At 40.8% G+C, this 25,712-nt stretch overlaps 2 protein-coding genes and 2 long non-coding RNA genes across 8 annotated transcripts; 2 read left to right on the top strand and 2 right to left on the bottom strand.

The window, feature by feature from the left end:
* Window positions 1-8,797: 8,797 nt before the first annotated feature.
* LOC119882911 lies at window positions 8,798-10,023 on the top strand. The gene is made up of 2 exons (XR_005440565.1): window positions 8,798-9,027; window positions 9,630-10,023. It is a non-coding gene; the product is annotated as an uncharacterized LOC119882911 (long non-coding RNA).
* Window positions 10,024-10,332: 309 nt separating this feature from the next.
* On the bottom strand, window positions 10,333-16,596 carry LOC119882909. Of its 5 annotated transcripts, XR_005440564.1 has the most exons (13): window positions 16,202-16,596; window positions 15,122-15,223; window positions 14,903-14,959; window positions 14,749-14,817; window positions 14,559-14,618; window positions 14,224-14,484; window positions 13,829-14,107; window positions 13,486-13,712; window positions 13,304-13,395; window positions 12,887-12,991; window positions 12,599-12,798; window positions 11,173-11,337; window positions 10,333-11,033 (listed from the first exon to the last, which is right to left on the bottom strand). XR_005440564.1 is itself a non-coding variant. In XM_038693272.1 (12 exons), the coding sequence occupies exons 7-12, from the start codon at window positions 13,598-13,600 to the stop codon at window positions 11,000-11,002; spliced, it is 711 nt and encodes a 236-aa protein (XP_038549200.1). In that variant the 5' UTR covers window positions 13,601-13,712; window positions 13,829-14,107; window positions 14,224-14,502; window positions 14,749-14,817; window positions 14,903-14,959; window positions 15,122-15,223; window positions 16,459-16,578; the 3' UTR covers window positions 10,582-10,999. The 5 variants fall into 5 exon arrangements, 4 of the variants coding, with proteins under 4 accessions (XP_038549200.1, XP_038549198.1, XP_038549199.1 ...); XM_038693272.1 differs by lacking the exon at window positions 14,559-14,618 and having other exon boundaries at window positions 10,582-11,033; window positions 14,224-14,502; window positions 16,459-16,578; XM_038693270.1 differs by lacking the exon at window positions 14,559-14,618 and having other exon boundaries at window positions 10,582-11,033; window positions 14,224-14,502; window positions 16,202-16,570.
* On the top strand, window positions 10,706-19,044 carry LOC119882912. The gene is made up of 3 exons (XR_005440566.1): window positions 10,706-10,947; window positions 18,492-18,682; window positions 18,925-19,044. It is a non-coding gene; the product is annotated as an uncharacterized LOC119882912 (long non-coding RNA).
* Window positions 17,658-25,601, bottom strand: LOC119882910 (vomeronasal type-2 receptor 1). Its single transcript, XM_038693274.1, has 13 exons — window positions 23,799-25,601; window positions 22,986-23,277; window positions 22,368-22,907; window positions 22,093-22,218; window positions 21,692-21,876; window positions 21,365-21,485; window positions 21,045-21,272; window positions 20,802-20,925; window positions 20,031-20,191; window positions 19,724-19,919; window positions 19,309-19,538; window positions 18,945-19,144; window positions 17,658-18,676 (listed from the first exon to the last, which is right to left on the bottom strand). The coding sequence occupies exons 1-13, from the start codon at window positions 24,293-24,295 to the stop codon at window positions 18,355-18,357; spliced, it is 3,222 nt and encodes a 1,073-aa protein (XP_038549202.1). The 5' UTR covers window positions 24,296-25,601; the 3' UTR covers window positions 17,658-18,354.
* Window positions 25,602-25,712: the final 111 nt, after the last annotated feature.

Genomic DNA, 25,712 nt, shown 5'->3' with positions numbered 1-25,712 from the left:
ATTGCAGGCACTGTTGCACTTCAGTTTTGCCATAAACTGGGACGGCTTTTGGGATTTTAGAATCACTGTGATAGTGAACTGTGAGGTATTTAATTCAATGGAAAACAAAATCAAATTCTAACCATATTATTTTTATCTAATGTATAAAAGTTTCCCAAGAATTTACTACATTAAAATACACCGGTATCAATATGAAATTACATATGGGGTGATAGATACCATCGTATTATCCATATTGCCCATTCTTATTAAATGTGAGTCAAATGAGTAACATTATTATTATTAGTAGCAGTAGTAGTAATAGTTGTAGTAATAGTAGTAGTAGTAGTAGCAGCAGATGTAGCAGTAGTAGTATGTATTAGTTTGACAGGGTCTTGCACGCCTCAGAACTTAAATACTGTTAGGGGCTAATTTCCCACTTGGTCATATGCAGTGTACTGACTGTAGGTCTCTTCGGATTAAACAACATATGGCACATTTGACAGGTCTGCACAAAGCACTTCGACTGGATGGTCTGTTGTCCCTCAAGGTTGCTGCCTGAGAAGATTCGCCACACAAAGTGAATCCTATCTGTTACTTCTCTATAATGTCATTGTCACTAAGAGAGAAATTCTAGCAAGGACAAAATCAGTCATTCAGGTCCTTTATCCCTAACTCCTACTGAGACGCAAACTGATACAAACACAAACACACACACACATACACACACAGGCGTGCATGGTGCACCTGACTCTTTCTCTTAACATGTTCGCACTTCGATTAGTCTAATTATCACTGGCAGTTTGCCTGGTGTGGTGACAGCCTTTGTCTTTATCAGTAATGCAGCTATTATCACCACACTCACAGGTCAAGGCAGTGCAGTTGTGTTGTGCAGCACTACAGTAAAGTTGTACACAGAAGTGTACCTATTGTGGTATCTGATTGCATAATTTTCATGTACGAAAAGTCAATTTATGACACAGGTGTTAAGTGGTTTCTGCATGAAGTTATTATGGATTGTTCTAAAATAATCAGCTTTAAAGTTTACATCATTTACTTACTTAGTTACTTATTAGTATTAACTACTACCTTTTTTTGAGGTTACTAGTGGACAAATGGGTGCTTATGTGTGAGCGGTTTAAAACAAAACGTAGACTCTACCAGGGCAGGCCCGTGCCATAGGCGACATAGGCGGTTGCCTAGGGCACAAAATGTCAGGGGGCACTGCAAGAGAAGGTTTTCGATTCAGCGCGAATCAACTCTGCCAAGCTGATGCGACACCAGAAATTTGTGTGCACCTCGCGCTGTGAGTCCAGACAGTAATATAACTTGCTCTGTTTTTGACTGCGAGCTACATTTTATCAGAGCTGCTAAAGTTAATGTGTGGATTTATGGTGAGATTTCTGCCTTATCAGTAGTGTTTTTGGTTGGTTTCGGTTTCACATGCAGCATGCAGTCCCAAACTGTGTCGCTCTAACGGTCTGAAGGGGATATGCTATATAGGCCTACCAGTGGATCAATAACATAATGCACAGCAGAGAATAGGTCAGCTAGAATTAAAAATATTCTGAACTCTAATTAAATGATGACGTTGGTCTCGTAATATTTTTTCGGGACATGTCAGAGAACACTATGGGAGAGATTCTGAATGTGCAGAAAGTTTTGAACATGAGCAAAAAAACCAGCTGAAACACAGGAGCTATTAAAGTCCATGAGTTTATAACTAAATTCTCACCTCAATTAATTAATTTATCACTGAGGTGAAAAGGTCCCACGTAGGCTTATTAAAAGAGGTTATTTCTCCAAACAGAGACTCAAAAGAGAAGGGAAGGCTAAGCATGTGCACTGACTCAGCAGGGATTTTATTAAATTAGGAAAGTCTACAGGAGAAAACATATTTAAAAGCAATAGCTACAGAATGCCTGAAAGCCTGACTGCTTTATATTGTATTAAATTTTAACATTTTGTTCATTTTGTTCATCATATGTTTCGCTTTATATAGATGAAGATGAACCATAAATTGGTGAAGAAATATTCACCAGAATGCAGGAAATTAAGTCTTTAATGGGGGAGGACCCCCAGACCCGCCTCTTCTTTTTTCCCCTCCATTGTTTAAATTAAACCAATGCTTTTGTATTTCAGGAAAATTACCTCATAAATTTACTACAATATAAGAAAATGATCGGGGTTGAAACACATTATGTTGTGGGGACACATTCCCAGATCAGGTTTGGTTAGGATTGAGCACCCTATGCACTTGTAGGAATATGAATTCTCTTTATCACAGGTGAGAATGAATTTCCTACACTACACAAACACACACACAAAATGAAAAATTCCATGACACAGTAAAATATGAAACTCCCCGCCTCTATACCTGTTTGTGCTATCACTAGTAAAGCATGAGAAATCCCTATACAGGCATTTTTTATCTGTCCTTATTCTGCACACCCAATATGCAGTTTTCTTTTTCACAATACATATTTTATATATTGGATGTAGCATATTTTACTGCTGCACAAATTCTAGCAGCTGGGTGAAATTATGTCAGCCTTAAAACTTCCATGAAGAATTCCAACTTTTCTTTCTCATTTTTCTCACATGCTCATATTTGGATAATTGCCTGACAGGACGGTTAATCATTCATGAGCCCTTACTTACCTTTTATGAGCATAAATCTGTAGTGTTATCATGAAAATTTTATCTTTTTGAACTATGATGCTTCCTGTTTCTGTTTTCTTTAACTTAAAGCCATCAACTCTGGGAGGAATCTGTGCTGTATGTTTGCTGTTTTTCTCTGCTGCTGTTTACTTTGAGCACAAAAGAAAGGTTACAAAAAGAGGTAAACCAGAGGGTGATGGAAGAGGTTACAAATACTCAGCAGGGTTATAATTGGTGCAGATGCCAGAGAGAGAGGCAGTGAAGGAATGGTGAGAGGGCAATGAACGATAGAGATGAGAGTGGGAAATTTGGTGACATCAGAGAAGTAAAACATTTAGAGACACCCAGAGACGCCAAACTATATGGAGCAACAGCTGTTCCTTCCACTGTTAAATTAGGAGCAGCAAAGCCCCTGCACATCTCTTTAGAAAAAACATTTTTTTCCATTGTCTTGGGGTGGCAGGTAAAGTTTCATCTCTACAACATGTCAGTCAAGTTTCAAGTTCAAGTTATTTTTTTTTTTGAAATTATGTTTTGGTTGCAGGTGTTTCTTTTACTCCCCAGCAAAAAAGAAACCACCCTGAATTTGGTTACTGACAGTTTTTTCTTCCCCTCCAACTCTACGTCTCTGCGCTCTCAAGAACAGTACGGGGATCTTCTTTTTATCTCTTTTAAGTCAGATTAATACTAGCCTGCTATCACGGAAATCATATTTTTCATTAAGGACACAACAAGCTATTTATAAGAGAAAATGGAAAATAAACTTGTCTTCAGGGCAGATAATTTATCTGGTGAATCAGATGAAATGGCTGGAGAATAAAAGTCTTGTGATGTCCTCACGCACACACTTTGTGACTCATCAGGAGCTCAAAGCATCCATTACACTCTTGAGTTGCTGAGTGCAAGGTATAATTTTCACATGAAGAATAACAGAAACATCCCCTGGAAACTATTCATAAGTGGTCTGGGGATGATGAGAGGTCCTTGATAGTGTTTACTGTTTACAGCAGTCTGCCTGTGATGCTGTGGTTGACCTTAGCTGGAGCACTGTGGGTGTAATAAACAGGTGAAGACATATCTTTAAAAAGGGCCTTTTAAGGAAGCGGTTTTTTTTGCTATATGCACTTTTGTTCAATCATTTGACTTCACAATTTGGTGACAAATTAAAGGAAACGTAAATAAATGAGTGGAGAAACATAACAAATGCAGCTGCTCCTGCATGAGGTGCAAAGGTAAGTGAGTTGTTTGGTAAGTATGAAAATGTGAATCATGTGCTATGACCTTCACAGTCAACAGACCTCAACCCAGTTGAACTTCTGTGGGAGAGTTTGGTGTGACATGTTAGACAACGTCTCCAACTGCATCATTAAAACAGTTGGCAATATCTCTTACATGGGCCAGTGACGCTGCTTAGTGGAGCTGTAAAGTCCGATTCATTCTGCTGATTCAAATTATATCGTTCGGTTCAGTTCAAAGATTCATTGTCACTGACAATGTAGATCCTTCACTTATTTTCGTTACGCTATGTGGTCACATCACAGTTCAAAGGCCCCTCAGTACGTACATCAGTAAGTGAACACATCACCTTTCACACATTCTGCACTGATACTGCCTGGATGTTGCTGTTTCAAGCTGTTATGTAACTTTCAGATCAAATCTAGCCTATACAAGCACCATTTGTAAGGTTAATAATTCAGCAGCCTATTATTCACAAACAAAGATCTCGGCAGCAAAGATAAATATTTAAAATAGTTTATTGCATGTTATGGATGGAGGTGAGCTGAGATGATTTACGGTCCGGAGTTATGAATACAGGGATAGAGGGATGGGGGAGAAATCTGCTTTGCGGAATGTTAGATGGAGGAGAATGAAGAAGGCCTGTGTGGTGGCAGGAACACAGGTGGGAACCTGTGGGAATCAAGACTCTTAGTGGGGGAGCAGTCTCTTCGTAGATCCGACAGGTTCCTGTATACAGACAAAAGAGAGAGAAGGGAAAGAGGGGGTTGCGGAGGGAGGAATGCCAAAGGGACGTGAACTGAAAAGATGTACTTAAGTAGCCTACTTAAGATGCGGAAATGAGATGAGTTCAAGGCGTAGTCTTTTTTCCTGAATCTAGTTATGAACATTTTACAACCACTCATGATTATTACTTTGGTTTTTGTTGTCTTTTAATAGGTTAGGATCATGAAGTTTGTTCTGCAGGCTTGTGATTGCCAAACACCTCCCAAAGACACTATGTTGGTTTGTCCTTTCATTTTATGCTGATCTGTTAGTATGAGGCCCTAATGTGAAACATGCATCTCCCTCTGCTGGTATACACCCGATCAGCCAAAACATTATGACCACTGACAAGTGAAATGAATGACATTGATTGTCTCATTACCATGGCACCTGTCAGTGGGTGTGATATATTAGGCAGATGTGTTAGAAGCAGGAAAAAAGGGCAAGCATGAGGATTTGACCAACTTAGACAAAGGCTGAATTCTGATGGCTAGATGACTGGGTCAGAGCATGTCCAAAACTGCAGCTCTTGTGGGGTGTTCCCGGTCCACAGTGGTCAGTACCTATCAAAAGTGGTCCAAGGAAGGAAATATGGTTCCAACAGTCAAACTACTATAGATCAAATTGTTGAAAAAGTTAATGCTGGTTCTGATAGAAAGGTGTCAGAACACACATTGCATCACAGTTTGTTGTTGTCAGAACTGGACCATGGAGCAATGGAAGAAGGTGGCCTGGTCTGATGAATGTTTTCTTTTACATCAAAAGGATGGCCAGGTGTGTGTGCGTCACCTACCTGTGGAATACATGGCACCAGTATGCACTATGGGAAGAAGGCAAAGCACCAGAGGCATTGGGCAACATTGTGCTGGGAAACCTTGGGTCCTGCCATTCATGTAGATGTTACTTGACGAGTGCCGCCTATCTAAGCATTGTTGCAGACCATGTACACCCTTTCAGAGAAACGGGATTCCCTGATGGCAGTGGTCTCTTTCATCAGGATAATGCGCCCTGCCACAAAGCAACAATGTTTAAGAAATGGTTTGAGGAACACTTGGCCTCCGAATTCCCCAGATCTCAAGTCAATTGAGCATCTGTGGTTCGTGCTGGACAAGTCCTATCCATAGAGGCCCCTATCTCGCAACTTCCAGGATCTGCTGCTAACGTCTTGGTGCCAGATACCACAGCACACCTTCAGAGGTCTAGTGGAGTCCATGCCTCGACAGTTATCGGCTGTTTTTGCAGCAATAGGGAGACTCACACAATATTAGGTTGGTGGTCATAATGTTATGGCCTATCAGTGTATGTTGTACAATGATGTCTGGAAATTAAGCTTTAATACTTTTGTGAACACATGCACACAAACTATGCAGGGACACCTGAAAGGAGTTTCACCTTGTCTATAAATCATTTTGACTATCCCACACACCCACACACACATACGCACACTACAGTGATTAATAAGAAGACCAAGACCATCCCGCCTTGATAATTAGCGAGGATCCTCTCTGCATCTCTTGAGAGTTTCTGTCTCCAGCAATTGAAAGTTGATCAATTCTTCTCCTTCCGTTCAGTAGCGGTCAGTAAATAAACACATTTCACTCTAAGGATGTTAGCTGGCTGGGCATTTGGAAAAAGAAACAAATGACATTAGCTCTTTGGCTTATTTGAATCGTGTCACACTCACTTAGCTCTTTGTCAATCACATGGAGGCCAAAGAGAAATGGAAGATGTAAAGTCCTTGAGGCATGTTATGTGGATAAGTTACAAGAGTGGTCTAGAAGCAACGCAGAGCACATTTCACTATGTTGCACAAGGACCTGCAATATGAAACAAAGAAAAATAAAGATATCAAAACACAGATGCAGGTTAACATTAGTGCATGTGTGGAAACACACTCATACACAATGCAAATTAAAATGAACACACATGCAGTGATGAATGTGGGAACATTTAGTCTTGATTTAGCACTACTGTTACTGTCCACCCTCGTCAGCTGACGATAAATTATAATCACATTCCTTCACCTCTATGTCACAAGGAGAATGTATTACCGTCCACAGTGACAGCTTTGGTTGGACACAGTTCATAGCTTCCTGGAAAGCCACGTGCTCATGAGTGAGAGCACACACACACACACACACACACAGTGACCGTAGCTACAATACACAGACAGACTAGTAGCACACAAACACACACAGACATGGATAATAGATAATAGGGTCAACTGCCCACAAATGCAACATTTGTCCACATGTCAAAAAAACACAGGGAAATGATGAAAATATTATACATGATTGTTGTGGACCCCAAACTGCCAAAACCAACACATCAGCCTGTTCCTTGGAGTTTGATTAGGAGAGTGTTTAGCTGTCTGAATAGCTGAGTATAGGTTCGTGTGGACAACACTTTGCGAGGACAGAACAATGATGCATAAAACAACAAAATATTGTTTCATTATTGCTTCATTGCCTTTGCAAAATGAGGTTAACAAAGCTTGCCATGATTTATGAGACAGTCAGCACATTAATATCACCAGTCTCTGCCTTGTTCCGCACTTCTTCTCGTTTTATATGCTTGTTTTCATCTTGTCAACACCATCCATCACACACATCCCAGCATAATGAATTTCTCTTCAACTTAAAAGTAGTCTTATTTCAAATCTTCAAAGTTTCAGGGAGCATCATTTTCATACATTCCTCATCGCTTTCTACTGTCTGTTGCAAAAGTGTGGGAAGATAATCTTAATATTAAACGTCTCACCCACATTTAAAATGCAATTCAAAAAATATAAATAACAAGATCATGTGAATATTTCCTTCTATTAAATTATAATAATATTTCTGTAAAGTTTATCACAATCCATCTGTAAACTCACGATGGGTTGTGGTGGACTAAAAGGTTCCTTGAGCCCATTGTTGTGTGCGTTTCCACCATGGTCTAAAGACCTGTGAAGATTAGGCAAATTAACCAGCTGACATAGGCTGTAGGCCTGCACAACATACAAAGTGATGCACAGGCACTACTATCCATGAGCAAAATTTATAAATGAACATCAGATTTGACTGGAATATAATAAAAATCTTTAGGCTATGCTTGACCTTTAAAAACAGCCTTTTTTTGTGTGGAAGTATAATGAAGAGAGATGCGATAACGTTTGTTACATATATCATAACAAACTGGATAAAGCCATCAAGTTCTTAAAATAACTCCAGCACAGCCAAAGCAACACAAACATAAAGTTGCTTCCTCCAGCTCCCTCTGCTGGATCTCTCTTGCCACCTTGTCCTTGCTCATCTTCCCAGTCCACTGAACCTTCAACACCAACCAGAAACACCTCAGCAAGTTTCTATGTGGAGGAGCAGCACCTTTACTCTGAGATCCTCCTGTATTACTGACCTATTACTGATCATGTTTGGAGAATGAAGCCAGACTACTAGAACAAAAATGGAGCAGCAACCTCTCCTACTTGCCTCTAAACTAGGTCTGCAAGGCTAACCTACAGTATTAATATGCTAACTAGCACTGCTTGTCACAGCAATGTAACATGTGGCGTCACATTACATTTACACTAACTATTCTGTTGTTCCTGTTGGCATCCGTTTGTATTTTAGAGCCACATTAAATATTGCTAACTCATGTGTGTCATGTGGTGCTGAGAAGGTATCATTTGTCTTTTTAGCTGAAAACTATGGAACATCCATCCAAAGTGACAGAACTGAATGAAAGAATGAATAAATAAATGTGGAAATAAATGCAAGAAAGAATGAATGAATAAAAGAATAAATAAATAAATGCGGAAAAATATCAAAGAAAGAATGAATGAATAAAAGAATAAATAAATAAATAAATGCAGAAATATATCAAAGAAAGAATGAATGAATAAAAGAATAAATACATACATTTGGTTTTGCCTTTCCCCAAGGAGACCTATTGTCATTGCTTTTTCCTTCCCCCTTAATTGTCAATCAACTTGTTGTGGCCCGCCCACTAAGTCCAACTAATCACTCACAGAAGTATTTCTCTGCATGATCAGAGGTGTATAAAGGTCTGATACACACTCCATACCAGTTGGTGGCGGTAACGAACAACAACTGAACAACAATTTGTTGTTTGCCAACTGACAATAAAAGCACAAGGAAGAAGAAGAAGAAGAAGCTAATTTTAGACAGAACCAGCTCATGTCAATGTGATCTAAATGCAGAAGTCCATTTACCGGAGATAACTGTAAGAGGGAGAGGGAGAGGGAGAGGAACAGGGCGGAGAGGCAGAAGTGTTGGAGGTGCAGTCAGGGCAAGGAGAGGCAGAGGACCTACCTGGAGTGATGGCTCAATAGAGGACGAAGAAAGAGTGGAAGCCCTCCAAAGGAACCCGAGGGCTGTTACCGAGGTTTGTATTTATAAGGTTGTTGTAACGTTATTATATTCTGACCTGTTTGCACTTTATGACAAACCCCAGCACACAGTGATAACGTTATGTACATAGCAGCTCAGTGCACATGTACCCTGGTACTGTAATGGTAGATAGTAGTAACATGTCATTTACTGGGCAACAATGATTATATGAAGCCATATTATACAAGTTGAGCAAACACTGGCCAGCCTGCAAATCCTAATATGCAGTATCATGTTGCCAACATAATGTCATGCAACTTATAAAGCCTTATTTTAAAAGAATCACAAATTCTTTATTGATACCTGAGGGGAAATTCTTGGTCACAACTGCTAAGCTTGCATGTCAATTAAATATAAAAATTATAAAATCTAAATCTAAATAAAGGTAATGTGGACATGTAAAGTAATTTACAGCATCAACAGAAGTGTAATGATAAATAGTAGTAGTGCATTAAATATTAATAGTAATAATGAGTACCAGTATATTTCATTTGGAATGGATACAATCTTAAAAACAACATCGAGACAGAGTAACCAGAGTATTGAAGCAGAGAATATTGCATATTGAGTATTTTTCCCTGTGTCCTCTTTCTTCAGACTTCTTCAAGAGATGATCCTTGAAGAACACAGAGCTCTCCACCCTTCTGCTGGAGAGGCAGCCAGTCCTGGTCTTTGATGCCTTGATGATGCATCAGCGCAGACATGGTGCACCGGAGTGCCAGGAGTACCTTGGTGTACTTGTGGTAACTGTAGGGAAGCGAACAGTGTGAGCCTACTGCCACACTTCTCCCAGTACTGCCTTGAAGAAGGCTTTATTCGCATTCACAGGCAGTACCGGGAGGACATTATGGCATTAGGCAACATCAGGGAGCCTGGGGATGACAACAGGGAGGACCACAATGGTGCCTATAGACACTTCATCTATTGGCAACATGGACCTTTAGGCCAGGGAAACCAACTTGTCGTCCCTAGTTGTGTTTGGAGGATTAGAGACAAGTTCCCTGATCCTCAAGGACACTACACGGGTTTTATTCCTGGACTGTGAATTTCCTTCCAGGCTCTCTGGCATGGTCATACAGTTTCACACAAATACTCACAAACCTGCCTCAGCCTCATCAAGGAATCAAACAAATGTACATAGTTAACATTTGATTTATTATTACATTTCTATATATATTTATTCATATTTCTCTCCTCTTTATTTAAATTTGATGTATGTTGTATAGTTATATTGTGTTATAGTTGTTCAACTGCAGTTCTATGGCATCGAAAAAATAAAAAGGTAAGAAATAGAAGCACATGGTGTTTTTATTTTTATTATATACATTTGAACATGTGTTTAGAATTTCAAACTTTGCCATAACATTTCCAATACCAATTTTATTTATATTTACATAATAGGGGACAGCTGTAGCCTTACTTATCATTACTGTTCAAATTGTAAACTGTAATTTAGGCTACCTACTAAAAATAATATGCGCTGGCCACAGTGGACTTAGCAGAATAAGATGAAACGTGTACAAACTGGAAAAACATGAAATAACCACTGTAGGAGGGTAGGAACAGAATTTAATGTTAATAAATTTCTCTTTTTGAAGAGTAAAAGCTATGACTTTGTCAGTGAACTGAAGTTCTTTCCCTTGTGATCCTGACAAGTACCAGGACACATGCAAGGTGATCTCCTATGGGGATCCTTCCACATCAGATGCTGGTTGGAATAACAGTCCTGTTGAAGACAGTGCCATCAAACAGTTACAGACTGAATGATATTTACATTACAATATAGTGACATGTAATATGGTACAACATAGGCAACAAATCTGATGTGGCTGGTGCAGGTACGGTGGGCACCAAACCAAGCTGTCTGGGGTCATCTGGGAGAAGGCTCCTCAATCTAGGCATCCACCCTCCACTTGTGAGTCTGTTCTTCACAATCCTTCTTTGCAACTCGGTATGTATTTCAGATTTCAAAGCGTACCGTTCTTATAGAATCTTCTGAAACTGAAATTACACAAATTACAACCATCAGTTTGTAAGTAGAACAGGAGAAAACCTTGAGTGTAAAGACAATCAATTGCGTATAAAACATGGGCTGAATATTGTACTATGAATGGGAATATTATACAAGTGTAAAACGTACGTCTCTTTGCCGTCCAATGTTTTCATTGTTGGTCGGTTCCGGTGGAAATTGTAGTCCAAAGCAGCAAGCAGAACTCTTGCCTCATAAACTGGGGGGCTGAAAGCATAGCGCTTGCTGGCATACATCAGCATATGATTCTGTAATGACTCTAGGTCTGCAGTCGATCTGATAGAACAAACAAATACATACTTCTGTGTACATGAGCAGTAAGCATAAATATTACTAATATACACTCACCTAAAGGATTGTTAGGAACACCATACTAATACTGTGTTTGACCCCCTTTCGCCTTCAGAACTGCCTTAATTCTACGTGGCATTGATTCAACAAGGTGCTGAAAGCATTCTTTAGAAACGTTGGCCCATATTGATAGGATAGCATCTTGCAGTTGATGGAGATTTGTGGGATGCACATCCAGGGCACGAAGCTCCCGTTCCACCACATCCCAAAGATGCTCTATTGGGTTGAGATCTGGTGACTGTGGGGGCCATTTTAGTACAGTGAACTCATTGTCATGTTCAAGAAACCAATTTGAAATGATTCGAGCTTTGTGACATGGTGCATTATCCTGCTGGAAGTAGCCATCAGAGGATGGGTACATGGTGGCCATAAAGGGATGGACATGGTCAGAAACAATGCTCAGGTAGGCCGTGGCATTTAAACGATGCCCAATTGGCACTAAGGGGCCTAAAGTGTGCCAAGAAAACATCCCCCACACCATTACACCACCACCACCAGCCTGCACAGTGGTAACAAGGCATGATGGATCCATGTTCTGACTCTACCATCTGAATGTCTCAACAGAAATCGAGACTCATCAGACCAGGCAACATTTTTTCCTGTCTTCAACTGTCCAATTTTGGACAGTGGAGATGAGTGGTACCCGGTGAGGTCTTCTGCTGTTGTAGCCCATCTGCCTCAAGGTTGTGCGTGTTGTGGCTTCACAAATGCTTTGCTGCATACCTCGGTTGTAACGAGTGGTTATTTCAGTCAAAGTTGCTCTTCTATCAGCTTGAATCAGTCGGCCCATTCTCCTCTGACCTCTATCATCAACAAGGCATTTTCGCCCACAGGACTGCCGCATACTGGATGTTTTTCCCTTTTCACACCATTCTTTGTAAACCCTAGAAATGGTTGTGCGTGAAAATCCCAGTAACTGAGCAGATTGTGAAATACTCAGACCGGCCCGTCTGGCACCAACAACCATGCCACGCTCAGAATTGCTTAAATCACCTTTCTTTCCCATTCTGACATTCAGTTTGGAGTTCAGGAGATTGTCTTGACCAGGACCACACCCCTAAATGCATTGAAGCAACTGCCATGTGATTGGTTGATTAGATAATTGCATTAATGAGAAATTGAACAGGTGTTCCTAATAATCCTTTAGGTGAGTGTACATCAGTGTGAAAAAGTATAGCCACACTACCTGAATCGCAGATAGTTGTGAACATCTTTCTGCCACCTCTTATTGAGAACTATATCCACTAAAGCTTTGTGGCACTGGGAGTCTCTCTGGATCCACATCTTTCCCCGCATTTGATCCGATTCAAGGTGCCCGTGTTTGCAACTTCCCATAGTCCAGGTGTGAATGTTGCAGACATGGTGAAGGATGCCAACCCATAATGCCTGCAAAACATAAAAATGCACTATAAATATGTCCTTAATATAGCAATGAATGAAATTACTCAAAGATATAATAAAATTGTGTGCTTACAAGAAACTGCCCACGTGTGTCGGCAGTCTTGCAACACCACCGAAAATGGTTGACTATGTCCTTCAGCCAGTTGAAGAGGATGCACTCTCCTTTTATCTTTGCTGCCTTGAAAAAAGAAAAATAAATATTACTGTAAAATACAGGCATTCAACTATAGTCTGTGTGTAGAGGTGAAAGTGTAAATGTTCAACACCCCCCCCCCCCCAAAAAAGAAAACACTAAATGACTACACCAAATGTCTAGAATGAGTAACACATCTTCTGGCAGAGGAAAGTAAACAAAATGTTGTCTTTGAGTACAATGAAAACTTCCATACTGTCATCCATCAACTGCACATAGTTCAATAACCCTGATGTACAGAATAGTAACTTTATGGTTAATAATTGTTTCACAACATTAGCCAGTTATTACACTTACTGCTGCTATTTGTTTGGCAAGGTTCTTCGCACCATGCCATATGTCCAGACAGTGATGAATTCCAAGGGCCTTGTATTTGCCTTTGTCTGGGTCTATGAAGCGGTAAATAATGTCATGTTACTATAATATTTATATTGCTGTTATACACATGCATCCATACAATATATCACATGAATACTTACTCATAAGGGCACCAATCTGTGCATGAGCACCTGTGCAGATCTCCACTAGCTTTATTTCTGATGTAAGCTTGTCCAGTCTGGATGAAACTCCTTCTCCAAGACGACAGACTTCCATGATGTTTGCCACTTGTCTATGGTGGCAACATGAATGATCTCCTTGGTGTCATTCTCCATGGTGGTGTAGCTGCAGTATTGTGCACAGTGACCAGGAGAGTCATTTCTGCCATCTGTTGAAATTTTTTTAAATATAATTCAACAGAAAAACAGTTATTAGTTGTTTCCATACTGTCATTGCTTAGTGTATTCAATAGCTAGGTTACATAATACAGTATCAACTACACACCAAGGACAACAACATCTTTCCCTTGAAGGCAACAAAGAACCTCTGTCCTTCTCTCTTCCCAGAAGTCCTTTATTGTATTGACGCAATAAGTGTCCTGAATGGAGAAGAAGGTGTTCCTGTTCACCATCCCCATTTTCATGAATTTGAACAAGAGGGCAACCTTTGCGTAGTTGTTGCCAGACAACAAAATGTTGGTGGACAAGAAATCTCCAGCTTGCATCGCAAACTTCATCACAGGCTAGGAATTCCACCTCCACAAGCTGTGTCATTAGAACAGATCTAAAAGTCAGAGAGACGAAACATTTGCTTTTGTCATGTACAACACTGGCTTTTGGTATAACATTTCATTTTATACTAATTTAAAGTTGTGATATTCTGTGATTGTCTGGACTTACCCATTCAATAGTAGCTGCTGTGCTCTTGGTGGTGACGTTGATCTCAAAGGGTGCAACAGAGTAGCACGGCGCACCAGTCCTCAGAAGGCCAGTGCATTTATCCACAGGCAGGATCAGAAATGTAGCCAGTTGTCTTAAGCAGTTCTTGTACACTATGGAGGCTCTGACACCTATGATGTCATCTTCACAAAGGACATTCTGGTTCTGGGAAAACAGGGTCGTCCATCGATAGAGTGTGCTTTCTTCGGTGCTCCACCCATTCTAATGAGGCACAAAAATCTGTAGTAAACAAACACCACAAAACAATTGCAAATTGAGACTGACAAATAACACACCGTATAGAAATTGGTGGAAGATCCTCTTCATCAGAGCTGAAACCATTCTGTCCATCATCTCTTTCAAGGGAGTAAGATGAAGCTTTATATGCCCAATCAATTCTTTACATAATGACAACTTTCAGATAAAAACAAGTTCTCGAACAATATCAATGAAAAATAATACATGTATTTAGGAAGTACTACTTACACACTGTTCATTGGGTGATTGAAAACATTTTCCTCCAAGTCCTCCTCAACAATGCTCATGTCATGTAAGCTGCAAAAAACATATTACAAATATATATTATGAACATTTGGAGAAAAGCAATATAGGGCTAAAAGTTATGATGTGTACATATTACCTTTGTTCAAGGCCCTGAATTTCTGTGGCTTCTGGAATGACATCAAGATGCTCATCTCTGTAAAGAATAACCGGAGCAAGTTGTGTAAATCCCACATATGCTCATTCAACAGTAGATATAGACCAAAAATAAAATAACACACTATTACACACTAATCATAAAGTTCATGTTTCTAATTATGTATTAGGATAAAATTAATATATTGTATGCATGACTTACCGGTCTGTTCCACTAGAAGCACCAATGCTAGACAATGCTGGAGCTGGGACTTGCAAAGGTTTTCTCTCCAAGGGAGTCGATGTTGCAGGACCTGTCTCGTAGCTGGAGAAACAGCAGCAGCCTCAATAAATGAAGTGCTACATGACTGTAATACATTACTGTACTGTAATCCACAATGTGTTATATCTTGGTAGGGTTTGCTCATCTTGCCTAATAAATTGAACATCCCAAAAACTATCACATCTAGTGCAAGTATGATCACCGACAGACAACATGGAAAACGTAAGCCAAGAGTGTGTAAAAATGTCACTGTTTCTGTACCACAGTCCATTATAAACCACATCATGGGTAAGTTTACAAAGCCATAGTCAGGTGAGGATCAAGGGTGCTCTACAATATAATATAACACAAATAAATACTGACAGCCATAATTTGAGCTTGTGGTAACCTTTGCATGCACCGTAGAAGCAATACAAACAAATACGTTGTTTCTAATGTAAATTCTGACAATAAGCATAATTAGTCACTTGATAAGCACACAGTGTTGTTATCGTAATGCTGTTAGCAGTAAAAATAAATGTTTTCCACCAGGGCAGTAAACATTTAGCTTGCTAATCTGAGCCACCATGCTCCATGCAATGTTACGGTTTTTTAGCTAATTGTAATCATCAGGTGATTGTCTCAAAAACACAAAAGACACATTTCTGTTCACTAAACGAAGCCGAAGCTGGAGAAAAACCTTCAAAATAACAATCCAACTAACGTTACATATTTCTTCTAACAGGGTAGTAAAAGTTTAGCTGGCTAATATGAGCTGTTAGCTGTAGGCTAACTTACTGTTTTGAGGTCAGTAATACTAATTAGCTGATTGTCTCACGAACGTAACCAGCACATTTATCCCCACATAGCGAAGCCATAACACAGCGAGGAAGAAGAACCACATGAAACTATCCAACTACATATTTTACACCACTAACAAGGGAAAGTCACTTCTCACGGTGTCTATGGCTAGCTTCTGGCTAATGCTAACATTATCAAACAACAGTTTTCATTTGCAATGCTAAAGTTGGAATACTTCACCTATCCATCAGAAAACAGGCAACTTCGGTGTCGCTTTGAAAACATTTTTCCCTCATTAGACCATTCTATCTGGGAAAAGCCACACCGATGTTTACCCGTGATTTCTGCCTGCGTCGCTCCCGTATAAGTCTGGCTTCATCATGCTTTCGCTTCATCGAAGCAGATACACACTCCGTCGACTCTTGTGCTAAATAATAGCTGTGGTCCTCCATTTGTCCAAAATTCCACTACTAATAAAGGAGAGCTTCTACTACTACCTAGTAGTTAGAAACGTACAACTTCTTCTTGCTCTTGCTCTTGCTCTTGCTCCTACTTCTTCTGTTGCTTCTCTTTCATGGTAGTAACGAAACGCGCTCTGCAGTGCTGTTTGTTCGCTGTTTGCTACGGTAGAAACATGATGACACAATATGCCGACCTCCACAGCAGGGGGTGCCTTGTGTATGTAGATATAAATAGCTCATTCTAAGGTAATAAAAACATAAGGGGTCATTATGCAAGGTCTTTTATACACCACTGAAAACATAGTTATGGATAATATATTGCATTTCTGTCAATAGATCCTCAGATATATTACACACTGAACCTTTAACTAGTAACTATAGTCTATTTATGTTTTATTAAGTTGTTGCCGTTAAACTGCCATCCTTTTAATTAACACCTAAAACACTGCTGAGGGTGCAACTGTGTGTACACGTCACAGTTAGCCATGGTTTTCGTTCACTTTCGGTGTCATGCACCACCATGCACCTGGAACGCTTTGATGTGGGAAGCCGGAAGTTTCAACTGGGAAATATCCCAGTTCCGACCGGTCTTAAACGCAGCATAACTCCTTCTAAACTTTCTACCAATCATAACACTCTTCCAGGGACAGCACATCCACACTGAAGATAGTATCAGTCATCGGCTGCTCAACCTGACTTAGGGGGCGGGCCACAACACGTTGATTGACAGTTAAGGAAGAGGAAGGAAAAAGCAAAGACAATAGGGCTCCTTGGGGAAAGGCAAAAGCAAATGTATGTATTTATTATTTTATTAATTCATTCTTTCTTTGATATATTTCCCCATTTATTTATTTATTCTTTCATTCATTCCTTTTTTCTTTCATTTATTTCCCCATTTATTTATTTATTCTTTCATTCAGTTCTGTCACTTTGGATGTTCCATAGCTTAGCACTGCTCACTCTTTGTACTAGAGAATAACACTTGGGTATTGTTGATTCTTTCATTTTCATTTATCTGGTGTCCCTCAAAGGTAATAAGGAGGCATGGAAAAGTGGTGAGACAATATAACGAAGCAAGATCATTCTCTGCGATCCTGGCTAACTCTGAGAAGACAATAACTCAATTTCAGAGTTGACAGTTATGCAGTACAATTACCAGTATTTGACAGTCAGTAAAAGTACTGCCCCAAAACAAGCTTAAGACGAATTGATTGCTTTTACAAGAAAAACACGTATTATAGTGACTGAAAATAACATTTATTATATTTTGAGGAAATGTATTATGCTAACGGAGTTGCATTAATTTGTATCACATTGAGATGTTAGTGTAAACATTTTGATTGGAACAACATCAGCTAATGGGCTTGAATTTAAAAAATTGCCAGATGTGTTTGAAATTGATTTGCCACTAGATATACAACAGGACAAAATCTGAGGTAAATGTTGCCTTAATTTTAATTCCACTACCACAACTGAAACAACAGCAGCGTCTGACCTTGTTTAAATATCTGTTAGCAGGACTTACATACATCTAGTAAAGTGGGTAAAGTCAAAAGATCACCAGTTTTATTTTCTGAAATAGTAATGTTTTTGAAAATGCATTTTTGAGACATTTAGTAATCAAAAAAAGAGGTAGCAGATTTCTTCCCTCATGTATTTGCTTATTGCATTCAGCTCTAATGCATCTGAAGGTACACTTAACTTGACACACATTTGATCAGTGTAAATAAAAATATTTTGTAAATAATATACAGAAATCGCCTGTCTATTATTTATAGACCAAACAAGGTGATTATAAAATAAATGTGAATAGCAAGACTAGGAATCCTAATCAACTGGACCAGTAGCCCAATATAGCAGAGGCACATCTGCCATCTACATTATTTTATGGTTTCAGTATTGTGGATGGATTTAGTTCTTAGGACTGCTCCACTAATCATCAATAGCAGTGGATGCAATCGTATTATTGACGTCAGTAGCAGCTGTAGTGAATGAGGCTAAGGTCCCAGTCGAGGTCCCATCCCGCAGTTTGGCGCGGGGCCTCATCATCTCCTCTGTGTTGCGTTCAGGTTTGACCAAAAGGACGTAACACTTGGGCAGGAAGATGCAGGTCAGCAGGCCAAAGCTGGAAGCCAGGATGGCAAAAATCTGGACGGCAACCATGAACTTGCCACGTGTGCTGAGGTAAGCCGGGACAAAGGAGATCCACACGATGAAGAAGACCAGCATGCCGAAGGTCACACACTTCGCCTCACTGGAAGTAAGAAACGAGCATCAAAAGAAATGTTCATTGCCCCAAAACAAGAGAAGGATTAATTCCCGATATCTCAGAGGTTACAGTACAATTCTACTCTTACATTCATGTTTTCTAAAGTTAAATTCAAGATCAGTTTTAATATGGATTTACATATGGAATACATTAAAAATGTATGAGGTATATCTAAACTAGCCATGAAATGAATGTTATTACCTTCTTTATGAAATGTTTCCCTGTTTTTCCAGAAACCTTGCGTGTTTCCTACCTTAAGTGGTCCTCCAGTTTGCGGGCTATGAAGGCAAAGATGAAGGCCAGAAGAGCCAGCAGGATGTCATAGCCAAAGATACAACAGATGAAAACCACAGAGCCTTCATCACACTCAAGGATAATCTTAATATTCTGTGCAGAGGTGTTCTTGAATGGGTGCGGAGGAATGATGATGAGCCACACTGTGCACGCTATAGCCTGGGTAGAGGAATGATGAAGTCAGCAATATTACAGGATCAGGAAGATGAGCGGATCAAATATTATTAGGTGAGAGTAAGTTTTTTTTTTTCAAAATGTAAGTCGTTTTTGAATAACAGTGTTTGCCAAACGAGTAAATTTAACTGTAAATGCAATGTCTTTACCTGTATTAATGTTGCAGCAGCAGCTATCGCCCTCTGTTGTGCACACGTGAGCATGTCAACTTCACAAACAGTGGCGTCATTGTTGTTATTTGTGTTGGTTACAATGACATCAGGGTTGCCACTGCTAGCTGCTGCTTCAGCTGCAGCCTTTGCAGCTTTAGCAGCTGCTTTGTTTCTGACACGGGCTGCTTTCAGAGCCTGAGCTCTCATCATCAACACTGCAGCCTTACCTGAAGTAAAGACGCATCAAAATGTAAAATGCTCAAGTGAAGGTCCATTCTTTACTACTGGCAACTACAAAAGCCCAGATAGTACAGTAACAGGGTTCCTGTGCACCAAAAAGCACCACTACTATGTATTCAAAGAATACATACGAAGACAAATGCATGCAACAATACAGTAAAAGTATACCCACCCATGATAGAGGAAAGGCAGAGAGCAAAGCCCAGAGCCAGGGCTACTTGGCTGGTCATGCAGCTCCAGTTCTGAGGCTCTCCAAGGAAGACGATGGAGCTGAGGAAGGTCACCAGCAGTGAGAAGAGCAGCGAGAAACTCAACAGAGCATCATTGGCTTTCACCAGAGGGGTGCCAATGTGCACAACAAACACCACCTGAAAGGAAGAATAGTGAAACACACCATTTGATGTTTTAGCTCCTTACTCTCCACAACAAGGGATATGTTGGCATCACCAGGAGGTATGTTTTCCCTGCGTGGGTCTCACCGCAACAGCAATGGTGAGAAGAGCTCCGATGGCTGAGATGATGATGAGAGTGATCCCCAGTGGCTCTCCAAAGGCCAAGAACTCAATGATTTTTGGTACACAGGTATCATGAGCATCATTGGACCAGTCGTCTTCACTGCACAGGATACATTCGCGAGCATCTGTCAGAGAGTGAGGGGGCGATAAGAGGGCAGCAGAGTCGTGTTTATCTAAAGTTGTTTAGACTGATGCCGTGCACGAGACCCTTGAAACAGTCTCAGTGTCTACTGTGTGTTGGCACTGAAGAGAAAATGTCCTCTAAAACATGACAGGATTTAATAGCCCAAATAAGATAATCCTGATCTGGCACCATTTCAGTGTGACAACAGTAGAATAATAACTGTTTTTGCTTTTGTGGTGTGTGTTGTGTGCTCCCTGTGGTAATTGGCAGTTCTTTCAGTAATGCGGGTTAAAGCTTTATAAGATGTCGTTATCACCCTACTTTGTAATTATTTTAGGATCATAAATCTGCATTTTGGACAGATACCAGTATGCCACAGTTAAAATGAATTGAAGATAAAAAAAAGCTTCATGCTATTATGTAATTTTAAGTAGTCAAATAAAACTACTATACAGAAAACTGTCCATGTGTGTTGAATGTGAATGAATAAAGTTTGTTTAATTGAAATGGACTCACTTTATGCACGGAGGTTTATATTTCAGGAAAAGTTCAGACTTTTCTGGAAGATACTGTCATGTCTACAAGGTGCAGTTTGAAAGCTGTTTACTGACTAGTTGTGTTGCTGATCTCTCCATCGGCACACGGGATACAGTCAAAGCAGCAGACTGGCTCTCCCTGCCGGATCCCCTTCCTGGTGCCCGGCTGGCAGTTCTCACTGCACACTGACCGAGGAGGCTGCAACAAACGCACACACACACACACATAGGCTGCCTTCATACACAGACACATGTATAAACTATAAATCACAATCACTCACAGAGTGTGTGGATGGTCTTAATCCATATGCTGCTGACCTCCAACACTTCATTGTTCCACACAATGGAGTCATTCATTAATTTCATCCTGTCTTCTGGGGCTGCCGAGCCATTGTAGTGTCCCACAGTGATGTAGGATATCTCCCCGTTACTATTGAACTGCCAGTTTAAAATGTCATAGAAGCCCTCTACATCCCCTTCATCAAAGTAGATCTCTTCGCCCGTGTGCGGCACTTTGAAACGCACGTTCTTCATGTAGTACATCAGCTAAGGAAGAGACAGAGGGAGCCACATCTCAGTTAAACATATGCACACAGAAACAGTTGTAATCTCTCTCTCTCTCACACACACAGGCTTACCTGCCATGGCTCAAAGTTTGTTATGTCAGCACAGTCTTTCCCGTTGAATGGCCCCTGTCCCTGCTCACAGTGCTCCAGGTTGTGCAAGGCGTGGGCCACAGCGTACACAGCTTTGTACACACTATGGGGAGACATCATCATTATCAATCACACCATCATCCATCTGTATGATTTTATCATTAATGGGTTAGTTCTGCTGCTCCTTTATGGTGGTAGATAAGTACTATGTTCTTGCACTTAGTGGTGCATGTGCTAGGAGCTGTTGCAGTAGCGACATTACTAGAATCAGTAATACATGTAGTTGCAGCATGAGCAGTGAGAACTGACCTGTAAGTGATTCGTAACTGGGAGACATCAGAGTAGGTGTTATTGAGCTGTGCCAGAGACTCAGTTCCTCTACACAGCCCATCAGGGACCCCCTTGACTGCCCTGGAGAGCGTGCCGTTAACCTCCTTGGCCGTCAGTTTGGCCTGCCTCAAAGCTTTGCCATAGTCCAATGTGCAGTTAAACACCTATAACACAGAAAAAGGTCACATTTTCTCTAGATATTTAAATGACTTGATGTTTCCACTGAAGGTTCATCCTCTCAAGTTGTCAGGTTAACTGTCACAGCAATTGTCAGTCCAAGCCAAGATGTGTGATTACAAGCGGAGTCAAAAATTAGACTTTGGCTAACAGATGTGTCGCCCCAAGTTCCTCTGGCCAGTTAGTATGCTTAATAAACACACCGTCTCCCAGAATTCCTCAGTGAGTGGGTCATCATAGGGGTCCAGATCCAGTAGATGGCGCTGAAGACCAGGAATGGTGGCTCTTTTTACCCCAAAGCCCAAGGTGCCACCCAGAAGTGAGCTCACCTGGAGAAAAACATGCAAATGATTAACTTCAGCTCAAAATGTGATTTACAAATTGAGACTGGTTAAAGCCCCTGGAACATCTGTAACTGTTTCATTTAAACATCCCTCAGTCAATCAATGAGCCGGTCATTGCCCGACTGAGCACTCACCCCAGGCTGGTTGATGAGACTGGAGGTGACCCAGGCCTCGCTGGCGATCCAGGTGCGGTTGGTCACATTGTGCCTGAGCAGCTCATAGATAAGAGGACTGAGGTCCACGTCTGATGAGAAGACCACAATGATCTTGGCCGTGGACTCAACTACAGTTTGAACGATACGCTGGATGTCCTTTGGGGAACTCACCTTAAGTTGTTTGAACACAATATTAATTTTTCCAACAGAAATTAACTGTGATGCAGAACAAGAGGTGGGATAGAGAAATACAGACCGAAAGGATGAACTGTTCACCTTGGGCAGCGTCTCCGAGAATGAGATGCAGACGCCAGCTTCCTCCACCTGCTCCTTGAAGCTTTTGATGCCATACTTGCCGTAATCATCATTGGCAGCCAGGGTGCCCACCCAGGTCCAGCCAAAGTGTAGCACCAGCTGAGCCATAGCTGTAGACTGGTGCTTGTCATTGGGAATGGTCCTCAGGAAGGTGGGGAACTGGAACTTGCTTTCCAGGGCGGAGCAAGTTGAACAATAGCTGACCTAAAGATGACAGAGGAGAGGAGGCACACAAGGGTTTCTTCTCCATCTTTACTTTTACGTAACTAACAACAGGCCTACCTGTGGGAAGTGATAAAGTCCAAGAATCCGCGCAGTGGCAATGGACAGATCGGAGCCCCCAGCACCCACTAGAGCAGCCAGCGGAGGCCCTGTCCCGCAGCGGTAGTTGGGTACGGCCTCGTCTTGGCCCGTCAGGTAGGTGAGGGTGCCCTCCACAGCCTTGGAGATGGTGAAACAGGAGTCATAGATGACATATCCCAGGTCGGTGTTGGGCAGCAGGTCGTTCCTATTGTTAATTTCGTTGATGGCAAACAGCATGGTCTGGGTCCAGCGGAAGGTACGGAAGTTAAACCTGGAGCATGATGGGAGAGTGGTGACATTAACAGCATGTTTTTTCTCTGCTGGTTGGAAAACAGGCACATATTTTGTCTTTTACAGCCTCAACACACAGTACAAAAGTGTGTGTTGCCTTGATGTTGTAGATATTATTTGAAAGAACGAAAGAAAAACTCGCATTCACATTCACAAGATATATACAGACTATTTTATCATCTAAATTAGCCTCAAGAGGACAGTTCATGGACTTGTATACTCCACTGTAGACCAATCTCCACAATAATATAGGCCACTGTGGATAATTGGCCCCAGAGGTGCTGCCCTGCTCTGTCTTGATTTAAAATCATGAGGTTATGAGATCTCAGAAGTACACAGTGCGGTTGAAACATAAAATTAACTCACTCAAGTTAATGTATTTCTCATTTAAGGGCTAAAATATGAAATCATTTAACTTTAATAGGCTTGTGAGACGATCTGTGATTAGTGTCACACAGCTGGAAGAGACAGATTTAAAAAAAGACAGGCTGCTCGACTCACCCCTCACAACCCGAAGAGACGGGCACCCTTGAAGTATTGCCATCAGTGGAAGCGACACGGTTGTGAACAGGAAACATCCCGCCAACAACGACCTTCTTCTTCTCTACATTCTTGTAGCCGCTCAGGTTGAACTTGGCCTTCAGCTTGCATGTGGACTCTGCTGAAACAGATCTGTCAAAATAGAAGAAGGCACATAGCACAAGCAAAAAACGACCGATTTCCATGCTATGTAGACGCAGAAAGGAGACGGGAGAGCTCTCGCTGTGGCAGACGAGGAAAGGCAACAGCAAAGTGTGACAGGTGTCTAATATACCCTCAAGGGAGATGTGCAGCACGAGGCAACCTGAGAACAGATTCAACTGTGCAAAATGAAGAGGAGGGCATAGCCTACTGATCTTTATGCCATGTGAAACATAGACAAGAAGGACTTTGTTTATTTTTAGTAAATACCATAGCATAATTCTCTCATTAATGGTGTAAGTGTGGTTCAAAACCATGGTTACACTGGTTTTGTCTCCCTCCAAGAGCACAAAGTATGCACCAACAAACACTTCTATGTCAAATAAATTCGAAGAAACATCCCATCATTTCATTTGGTTTCCCTCTGTTCTCGCGCTCTCTTTTCTCCTGTAAATACATCAGTTTATTAGTCTGCACGCAGGTCAGCTGCAAGGGATAATTCTGCCACAGGCCAGGAGTTAATTGGCAGCTGCGTGTGGTGACTTGTATAGTATTTACGCAACATTGCGGCATGGCTACTGTTCCCAAATCGTGCCTTGTCCCCTGAGTGTGGGTCTGAGGTGTGTTGATGGGTGACTGAACTTGTCTGCTCTTGTCTCTCAGTCAGCGGGGAGAAACACACACCTGAACCTCCCGCCACACAAAGGGACCAGTGCTGGTTGGGCCGACTGCGCACTTATAGGCTCTTATTAAAATCAAATTACAGTCTAAACTTCTTTCAACAATTTGGTTGTTAGTTGTACGTCGCTATTATTACATGGAATTATACTAAAGGGAAGTTGTCACACAGAAGGCATCTTAAAAAGGAGTTGGATATTCTCATGTATTTCTTGAATAGTAGCTGATGACAAATTAAAGGCTTCAGTGTATGCGCGAGTGTGTGACTGTGCCCTTGTGATCTGTCTCAGCCACGAGAGATATCTGATACTGATGAGCTCTGCGAGAAATCTATTAGGCCATGTACAGTAATTTACCAAAACACTACTGTACTCATTTCAACGAGGCACGTGGTTAAAAGGAAAAAAAGGGAATTCCCCTCAACACCCCAGCAAGTTGTTTGTCTGCGTACTTTAAATAAAAACCACAACATTAATACTAAGGACTTTTCAGTGTAGTGACACAGACTACGCTTCCCGTGCTTAACAAAACTGCTGTGATACTTACTGTAAGTAATCATTTTTTATAGTAGCCTACAGTCGGTATAAGAACATTTTCAAACCACATAAAGCTGCAATGGAAGTAAGTTAAAAAAAATTCAATAGCAAGAGCACTAAGAAATTGGGAAAAGGAATGAGAACGTATTAAACTATTTTACCATTTCCATCAAGTTCTGTAAAAGCATATATAGTAGTTATGTCATTTAAAAATGGTTAATTAACCATTAACTAGAAAGTTGTTTTTTTTTTTTTTTTTTTTAAAACTTACTTTAAAAGTGATCTTGATTTCATAATTGTCCACTGCGTTTTGCGGCCTTTTCATTTCAGTGTGGTTTCACTTTATTTGGTGTTTAATTTGTCTAGCAAGACAACGGGACAGTTTGCCTCTAGTGTAGGCTAATTTATGCGTTTTAGTTTGCTTATTTTAAGTCAAACGGTGCTGCAAAAATCCTCATCTTCAAAATTTGCCAGGTTAAAACAAACTAAATGCAAACAACTTGATAAGTACCTCATTATA

This window comes from Micropterus salmoides, unplaced genomic scaffold (assembly GCF_014851395.1).
Source record: "Micropterus salmoides isolate LMB-PRFRI ecotype aquatic unplaced genomic scaffold, ASM1485139v1 Ms_hic_scaffold_3, whole genome shotgun sequence".
In the NCBI taxonomy this organism is placed as follows: Eukaryota; Metazoa; Chordata; class Actinopteri; order Centrarchiformes; family Centrarchidae; genus Micropterus; species Micropterus salmoides.
The sequence above is the reverse complement of the archived record's forward strand: the minus strand, read 5'-3'. Positions and strand labels throughout refer to the sequence as shown.